We start from the raw sequence: 9,975 nt of genomic DNA, 5'->3' as shown, positions 1-9,975 counted from the left end.
ACCCTAGGGCAGCTATTGGCTACTGGCTATGAACTTCCTTATTTAAGTCCGGTCGTACGTCATCACATACGAATCCATCGGACTTTGGTTGATTGTGTGTAGGCAAGTCCGTTCATTCAGAAAGTCAGTCGTAAAGTCCGTCGAAAAGTCCGCCGGGCAAAGTCTGCCGTAAAGTCCGCTCGTGTGTATGCGGCATCAGATGAAGATTTGGAGGACTATTTCATACACCCTTACAGCCATTTCCTACTTACAATACTGTTGACAGTTCGCCACCAACAGGACCTCTTTACAGTGAAGAGAAATACCTGGCTTGTGGCTGCACTCCCTCCCTGGCTGAAGAAAAATAAGGTGTTGTTCCATTGTTGGTGAGCAACATTCTGCAGTTTTTACTTCAGCAAGGAAGTACCAAACAGAAGCAGGTATTTTCTATACATTTTTTAGCGTTTTTGTTGCTGTGTGATATTGCATGTTTGACATGTCTTTAGGTCTTGTGATTAACCAATGACCACGAACCTTCTGATAACAAGAAGTAATGCAGATCTCAAGCATCATATGTGATGACTAGGATATTATTGACCACCTAAAATTGCAACTCTACCATCACAGGAAGATCTTGAACCTGTTATGGCTATATAGGTGCTAGATACAGAAGCCGATCCAAAATCTGCATACCAGGCTTTTTAACACTCTCCCTCTAATAGTGGTTGGGGAGAACCGCCAAGTAAAGCAGTGAGCAAGTAGGTCTGCAGCTTCTAAAGCTGTCCAGATGGTGAAAGCAAGAATTCAGGGCAACATTATTTTTATAATTTATTTATTTTTTTATATAACAGGAGAAAAATGAACAATCCTTCTGTATATTACATTCCATTTCTGCACATACAGCCAGACAAGAAATAAAAAAAAAAACATGATAACAACTAGTTACATTCCATTCCATCTACTCCTGTCTGTTTCTAATATATTATCCAATAAAGATGGATAAAAGAATGAACCCAAATAAACATAAAGAAGTCATAAAAGAGGCAAAGAAGACAAAGAAATAAGAAGAGCAATATTCCTCTCTCATTTCCGCCCTCCATGTTGTTACTCATTGCCGCGTCAGAAGGGGGGGGGGGGCGCTTCCCCCAGACACGGCCATAATACTCCAACTACCTCTCAGTATTCCGACTGCAGTTCCTATTTATAGTCCATTTCCCTCCTTTCCTTATCCCCCTCCCAAAACAAACAAAAAAAATAAACATTTAACTTTCCTCCTCCCCCCCACCCCCCCCTCTTTAATTTGTATAAATTTGCTTTTTCCCTTCCTCCGAAGAAATAAAACAGTTCCACAGCGACCACGTTTTTAAATAAATTTCCCTTTTTTTTCTAGTTGTCCAGACTAGATCTTCCATCCCGTTTACTTCCTCTACTTTCCTAAGCCACATACTCACTGTAGGGGGTTGTGTCTGTTTCCACTTAAGCGGGATGCATGCTTTAGCTGCATTCACCGAATGACACAAAATAGAGTTCCTATATATTTTCCCCGGAATCTCTGACAGATGCAAAAGGAAAAAAGCTGGGTCTTCCTGTATTTCCACATCGCTAAATTTTCAAATTATCTCCCGGACCTCCCTCCAAAATGTCCTCACTCTGGGACAAGACCAAAAAACATGTAACAAAGTCCCCTGTTCTATCTGGCATCGCCAGCATCTATCTAATGCATTTGGGAAGCATTTTTGAAGTTTATCTGGGGTTCTGTACCATTGTGAAATGATTTTATAATTAGTTTCCTGTATTTTGGTACATATTGCTGTCTTAAATATTGAATGTATCATATTAGTTTCTTCTTCCTCCAAAAAGGTCCTCCCCAAATCTGTTTCCCATTTCCGGAGGAAAGGTAACTGATAGTTCTCCGATGGTTTAATCAACAATGCATACATTCTGGAGACAGCATGCTTTATTGGTTCAGTCTCTATACAATATTTCTCAAGTGGTAACAGATTCCGATCCAGAGGACTTGGCGGTACCCTAGTACATAGATAATGTCATAGTTGTACCGCCGACCAAAAATCTAATTTCAGGGCAACATTAAAGTGGTTGTAAACCCTTGCATATAAGTGACTGGGCTCAGGTGATACACAGAGATGAAACAAATCTTCCTACATAAGCTGTACCTGTTTATCTGCATCCCTTTAGTCTCTACATCCATTCACAGATTTTTCTGTAAAGGTGAATTTACCCTTTAGGCAAACACACCCATTCATTGACAGGAGGCTGTGTGCCACCTTTTTAACAGATTACTTACATTTGATGCAGAGATTTTATGCAGGTTTTTGGTGCATTCTAAATATGTGCCGAGACTTCCACTGGATTGCAATTTTGGTTTACGAAAGTTGGTGCTATATTTATTATAGTTAGGATTAACCAGCAAGTGGAGCTCTAGGCTTCTTTTTGCATGTCTGCTATGTTTACCTGCTTTACTGAAAATGCCCGTTGTCTACAAAACCCAGTAGCTCATGCTCCAGTTTATACACAATTTAGCTAATGAGTTAGTGTAAAAAAATTATGAAAAAAAAACAAAATTGGGAAGAGGAGGGATAAGTACAGACTCAAGTTTGTGATAGTGTCAAGTCCTAGAATTGTTTCTGCTAATACAAGAAGGGCAGGTTCAGTACTGATTAAAAGTAAGAGCACCTGCTTGTTGATCTGAATGTTTTTCTGTCAGGAAGCCAGTTTAGTTTACGGAGTGCACTTTATGTTCCTCTAACATGTCTGTAACAGATGTTAGGTGTCTCCATACACACAGGTACTAGCATATGAGTTGATGCAATGGTACCATGGGAATATACTTTTCCTTTGTGTCTCAGCACAGGTGTGCAGTGCAGAAGATAAATCAATACTGCTGTATCATACCTCTCAGCACTGAAATGAGGTAATGCTGATCCCACACACACAACACAAGGTGTCTGGGAGACAGATGAAGAGGGACATTCTGAGAAGACGATGAACATCAAAGAGGATTTTCAGTACCACCAAATAACAGTAAGTTATGCTGTCCTCGGGCAGTTATAACGTATCTGGGGGAAAGGTTTTCAGTAACAATTGTAGGACAGGAATATGGAGTTATAAGGGAATTTCCCAGTCCAAAGTGTATCTTTTTCAGCTTCAGTAGATATGAATTATAAATGTGGTATTTAACTGGACTAGAATTCTATTCCATGCAACTTGTTAAAGTGAATCCTGTACACCAGCAGTGGAATAATTGTACCATGGGCCCCACGCTATTTTCAACTCATGAGACCCCCTCAGTTTGATGATTATTTGATATACTTAAAGAAAACCTTTGAGAACAGTACTAAAGTTACCATTGCTGATCACCTTCTGATAAAAGGGCCAAACACTTGCACAAGTTTAAATTGATGTATCGTAAACAGCACTAACAGTATCTGTGGTTTTCATTCAGTAAAGTCAATTCATTCCAAAATTAAATGTTAACAACAACAAAATCTTTTGAACGACATTTAAACGTTATGAGAACTTTAGTACAAATGTTTCAAATTTTTTTTTTTTCGGCTAAGAATTTTTGTTTAAAAGTCTATCCATCTATGGTCAGCTTATGGTTTGTTCAATCATGGGCATTGCAGTAGCACACATTGGTACATTGCAGCGTCGTTCATTTTATTGCACAATATACCTAGACAAAAATGCAGCATGCATCTAAAATTTTGTGTGGTAAGGTTCCTTAAAGCCCACCTATTTTGAAGGGGCTACCTAATCCAATGTGTCTTAATGTTCACTGCAGCACAGTTCATCTTGATGAAAACAGGCCTTAAAGCGGTTCTAAACCAAATTTTTATTTCTAAAATGAAAAACCTGTTATACTTACCTGCTTTGTGCAAGGGTTTTGCTCGGAGCGGCCTCAAACCTCGACGCGTGGGGTCAATGCTGAGCCGAACTATGTGCATCTATTGACACACACAGCATGGCTGGATCCCACTCCCTCCTCAAAGGATTTGATTGGCAGCAGAAGGAGCCAAAGGCTCCTTTTATCGGGAAAGCCGGAGAGACCAGGAAGAAGGCTGCTATAGACAAGTCAGTGATGGATGGAGAATAGACTCAGGTAAGTGTTTGGGAGAGCTGCTATAGAAAGGTTGTTTACCTTAGTGCAGAAAATACATTAAGGTAAAAAAAAAACATTTGCCTTTAGAACCACTTTAAATGTTATGCACCTTTAGGAAACCAAGACCATATATGGGTCTTTCCAAGACCCTAATTTTAAACTGATAGAGAAAGGAACTGGAACTAAACTAATCAGAAGTCTTTGGTGCCTTTTTTCTGGATCACAAATGAGTTTACAAAAGCTCAGTGCATGTTCTCAGTGTTCTCAGTGTCATATGGCTGGCTGTGAGAAATTACCATTCAGGCCTTCAGACATTTTTTTTTCTAAGTAATACTGTATTTGCCTCTCTTAAAAATCCTACAGGTTTCTTCAACAAAATGGTGGCCGTCTGCACACAGACATTGACTCTCTGTTGCATAAATGCAATGTGATGGGTAAAAGAAAGCTTCAGCTCCTGTTCTCCAGCTGTAGAGTGAGACGTGAGACATGTTTCGCTCTTTTCGGGGCTTAATCGTGGGGGCCGAAAAGGGCCAGATGGGTCTGAGGAGTTCTCTACAGGTGGATAAGAGAAGCTGAAGCCATCTCTTACCCATCTCATTACATTTATGCAACAGGGAGTCAGTGTCGGCCACCATTTTGTTGAAGTCTATCGGAAACTGACAAGCTGATTCTGTCTATTTTGCACCAGTCTTTTCACATTCGAACGGTACTATTTTCATTGTTTATCTTACAGGTTGCCTTGCGAATCCGCCCATTTAACCAAGTGGAAATAGAGAGAGGTGCTGGATGTATTACATACAAACTTGGTGAACAAGTAAGTAATAGTATTTTTTTAATACACACGTAACATTTAAGATTTTTTATTGCCTCCCTAACGTGTAACCTACTCAAACTCACTCCAGCAATGGCCCTTCTAAACATTAATCTAGACTCCTTTCCACAACAATACAAAATAATAGTAGCTAACATCCTGATAGCCGCAAGACTTACAATACCCAAATTGTGGAAATCAATAGAAGCTCCCAATTTCACCAAAGGTATTGTGAGACTGAATATACAAGTTCATTACGAATTAATGCTAGCCAGGAAAAAATATAACACAAATGGGTTTATGAAATATTGGTATAATTGGATCATCCATCCAAAAGCTTCTAATCTACTGAAAGAAGCATACCTACACTCTTGGGTACTGGCAATATCCTCACTTTCCTCCTCTCTAAAAATGTTTCTATAAACTAACTTCTTCCTATACACAGATTATTCACTTCCTAAGTAGGAATGATATGATACATGTTCTCTCCTTCTATAGGCCTTGTTTACAGTTAGATCCCACTGGGGTAAATAGGGCAGTATTAGTCATATGTAACACCAATCGAGAAACATGACTATACTCACTGGTTTCTATCAGTTGTTTGGTATGGTTATTACAACCATAATACATATAATGTTTGTTCATTAAGCATGACATCGACTATGAGAACATAAGGTATGGTGTCTACTTTGTTTTTTTCTCTCCGTTTTATATTCTGTATCCTCTTTAAACCAGTAAAAAATGTTGAAAGATAAAAAATAAATACAGCAAATATGTATGTATATGTTTAAAGAGGTTTCCACTTACAGCATCTAAGCGTAAAACCCTTCCACCCCTGGACCAGTAACAAACCTAAAAATATCAGTAAGGTAGAATTGAGACAGAGCTCCACCAGCAAAGAGAGGTTGAGTAGGTTTGCTTTCTCCAGTAGCTTCAGGGCTGCTTTCTCATATACGCAAAATAGTAGCTCGGCGGAGGCATTTAAGGTTTTGTTTACTACAGGGGCACCTCCTGGCCTGTGCCTTTGGTGGCAGCGTCATACGGCAGTAGAACTGGAAAGTCGCTAGCAGTGAGATCTGGCTTGCAGGAGGGTGAATGCAAGCTCTACCTTGTCTACTTCATTTCTTGCAACTTATGACATCACCTTGCATCTCACACCAAGTGAACAAATGCATTTGGGATTAGTTAAAGTGTAACTTCAGCTATGTTAAGAATAAAACATTGCCTGTAGTTTACCTGTTTACATTGTATATAGTAATAGTATTGTATATAGTTACATTTTAGCTAATATCTTTTGGGCAGATTCATACCATTTTGCACCCTCTGCTATTTGTCACACAGGGGTTGAATTACTAAAATGGGAAAGTGCAATATCTGGTGCAGCTGTGCATGGTAGCCAATCAGCTTCTAACTTCAGCTTGCTTACTTAGGCTTTGGAAAAAACTGGAAGCTGATTGGTTTCTATGCAGAGCTGCACTGGATTTTGCCCTATCCAGTTTTAGTAAATCAACTCCACAATGTCCTTCCTTGAACTGATTTCTGAGTATAATGGTTAGTCTTCATTGCAATTAGCTGTGCATTGTCATTGTTGTAATGTGAAAATTTGCAATCTGCATTATTCCTTTTAGGCTTGGTTCACACTGCAGACGGATGCGGCTGATAGCAGGGGTCTGGTCGGTGGAGGCGTAAAACCCTTGCACCAATGCGTGCTTTGGCAGACACAAGTATTGGAATGGGGATCTGATTTAATTGCTATCGTTAAAGATAGGCTCTTATGCTGCTATGATGATAAAATATTTTAGTGAATGGTTTTTTTTTATGTATTATAAGATAGAACCTCTGGAACATTGCTATTCAATTAATGTTATTGCAATTTATTTGCGTGGGCTACTATTATAATGGCACTGAAGATTTAAACAGGTGATCAATACATAAAGATTAATATATAAATCAATAACTAAATGAATAAATATTTGTTGTAATGAATAATAGAGATGGTGGTTTGAAGTGCAGCTTTGTATTACTAAACACTGTATGACTCCTGCATCCTTCTCTTGAAATCTATGAGGGCAAAATAGACAACATTTTATTCCTTATGGGAGATTCCCAGCAAATGTGCATGCATGGGCAACACCCATTGAGAAATACAGCTTGCATTTTAAATTGTGTCTATGCAGTTATGGAGAGGGCACCAGCTTCCAGAAGGACCAAAATATTGCCTAGTACTGGGCACAATCCAGAACCTGAGGTCTATGTTCAAATTTATGAATTCATTTAAATTGATTCAGAGTGCTAAACATATATTTCAAGATAAGTTGGCATGTTTTAAATGTTTTCAAAGAAATGCAGTTTACTTTTTTTAATGGTAAATGTGGCTCGGAAGATAGATTTCTCCAGCAATTTGGTAGACTGTGCTGGAGGGGATGAAAGGGACTGACCAGGGCTTTTACATAATCTCCCCAAACTCATGCAGTTAGAGCAATGCGCTGTCAATCTAAGGCCCGGTTCACACAACATGGGATAAGACTTGTAAGAGCACAAGTCGCATGACATGTCAAATTTAATGTTTCCCTATGAGAGCCATCTTAACTGATCCCTGCACTACTTTTAGTCTGACTTTGATCCGACTTCAATGTAAAAAGTTACATTAAGTCGGATCAAAGTCAGAGTGAAGTTGCAGGGCAAAGTCGGATCAGAAGTCGCAGGACTTTTATGTTGGAGCAGTGTGAACCTGGGCTAAAGGGTTGTCATGTTCAATTAAATTGTAGGGAAAAGTGGAGTCAAGATATTGTTAATCTATTCTAGGCAAAAGACCAATGGACAGAAGCATTGGAAATAATTCCCAATGTATTCCTTTCCCCCTCTCAAAAGATAACCTATCTATTTATCCTGCATAGGAGTATACTACACCCCTCGAAGGTTATTCTCCTAGGGGCTGAACCGCTGATCTCCTGACTGTCTTTATTGTGCTGGTCAAGTAGACAAATGAATACACATGTTGTGGCAATGCTCCAAATTGTTTTGGTATTGGACAGCCATATTCCAGAAAATCTCTGATCGATGCTCAATAGAAAAAGCTCTGTATCCTATACTTGCCCTTTTGGGCATACTGCCAGATGATTGTCCATCACCCACAGAAAAAATACTCACTCACCCCACCTACCTTCACATAATGGTGCAATGCGGTGAATGTGATTCTAGATAGGGAAAAATGTACTTACCAACACAGGGGCTGTCCAAAAAAGTTTAATAATATCTGTTCCCCTTGGCCCTCCACCTCAGGTTTGCCTGTCTCTACTGCCACATCCCCATTAGATCTGTTTGACAGTGCTGTTGCTCCATGATAAGATTTACAGCTGTATAAGCCAATTTGATTTACAGGTCCATCCTCCTAAATACTTGATAGCGGAGAGAATCTCCAGTGTTTTCTTGTAGAGTGCTCATGGTTCTTTCTATACCATAACAATAAATTGAATGGTATATGCCGGAATGGAATGCGACTCTTAAATTGTATTCCCTCAATTTTAATGTTACTCTTTGTTGTCTTTAGTTTTCTGTGTAATCAGTTGTTAACTTGCACACCAAAAGTCAATAAAAATGATTTGACTTAAAGAGTTGCCATTGGAGATGGACATGGCTAGTCACTGAGAGTGCCATCAAGAGAGCCAGCATCTAAAGCAACAGAGAGGGTGACAACGCTGCACTGATTTTACTGCAGAAGAGGCATTGTCACCCTACCAAAGGGTCCAGTGTTATTGAATAACCTGGACTGTAGCTGATAAATACTATGGGACTTCTTCCTTTTTTACTTCTGTATTATTCTTTTGCAGTGTGGGGAGGGTTAAACTGAATATTCATTAATGCAGAAGTGCAGCAGCCATCTTTAGGGAGACCGTTTTGCAATGCTCATCTATGGCGTGTCTCTAGTGCAGGGGCAGCCATTTTGGCTGGGTCGGATTCAGTCCTGGAGGTGATTGACTAATGCAACAGAGCAAAGAGAAGGGATCTACAGGTAGGTGAGGAAAGGGCAGAGGACTGTCTTAAAGCAAGTGTGTGGGGAAAAGACTGAGCAGCTGCTGCTGGCAGAATGTATCCCTGCCATAGCTGACCACAACTGGGTGAGAACTCAGAGAAGCAAAGAGACCAAGGACCTTTACCCTGGGAGGATGTGAGGTGTGTTTAGGACACCTGGTGGGATCAGACTACAGAGCAATTCCTATCCCTGTTTGAGGACTTGAACTGAACCAGTGCAGGCTTCCGAAGACCCAGAGGAGGGCACCCTGGGTCTGGTAAGAGACCAACATTGTACAAGTTCATCAGTTGTCTGCTGGGAACTGTTGTGCTTTCTTCATGGGCCCCAACTTTGCTGGCCAACATTTTTTTTTCATCAATCACTGGCCAGTGGGAGCTAGTTTTGACTGCAAGTTATGACTGTCTTTATATCCTGTTGCTATGTAAATGCTGTTTAGTTCTGTTAATTACTGTTAGTCAGAATACTGCAGGTATTTAACCATACCTCTCAGAGTAATGTTATTGTCTTACTGATTGTTCATATAAGTACACTTACACTTGCTCGTCCTTTATGCTTTTAGGTGTAGCGGTATAGTTGCCACTAGTAACAAACATCCACCAATTCACTCCGCAGCCAGACTCCCAAACATCACTTGCAGAGACAATGAACAGTCTTTTGCTGGTTTTGTTTTTGTTTATTGGGGGGTACAACTTGGTTAGGGAAAAGGGTGTATGGGAAGCCCATAGGATAGTTCATTTGCCATCATATTTTAAAGATTTCACACATTAGCACATAGTTAGAGCCAGAAGAGATGATGTGCATTTATTAATTTCTATGATCTTCCTCCTGCATCACCATGCAGACTGTTGCTCCTCCTCTGCTTAACTCCCGCGGACTATTGCTTCCAGGCATTCCTCATCCATTACCATGTAAGGAATGAGGACATCACTCTTGACCGTGTAAGGGTGATGTTCCCAGAACTCCTCTCCTCCTGCACAAAGCTTATCCTGAAGTAAAGTAATGTCACATCTTCTTCTGTAAGCAAGAAGGACA

General features: G+C 40.0%; 1 protein-coding gene across 1 annotated transcript in view; it reads left to right on the top strand.

Moving 5' to 3' along the window:
* Positions 1-3,961: 3,961 nt before the first annotated feature.
* LOC141148042 (kinesin-like protein KIF19) overlaps positions 3,962-9,975 on the top strand; it is a 115,758-nt gene continuing 109,744 nt past the window's right edge. Inside the window, exons 1-3 of the mRNA XM_073635198.1 lie at positions 3,962-4,071; positions 4,463-4,571; positions 4,833-4,913. Coding sequence (XP_073491299.1) covers positions 3,962-4,071; positions 4,463-4,571; positions 4,833-4,913 — 300 coding nt within the window. The remainder of the gene's footprint in view (positions 4,072-4,462; positions 4,572-4,832; positions 4,914-9,975) is intronic.

Source organism: Aquarana catesbeiana, linkage group LG06, assembly GCF_042186555.1.
Source record: "Aquarana catesbeiana isolate 2022-GZ linkage group LG06, ASM4218655v1, whole genome shotgun sequence".
In the NCBI taxonomy this organism is placed as follows: domain Eukaryota; kingdom Metazoa; phylum Chordata; class Amphibia; order Anura; family Ranidae; genus Aquarana; species Aquarana catesbeiana.
This window is presented reverse-complemented; position numbering and strand designations above follow the sequence as displayed.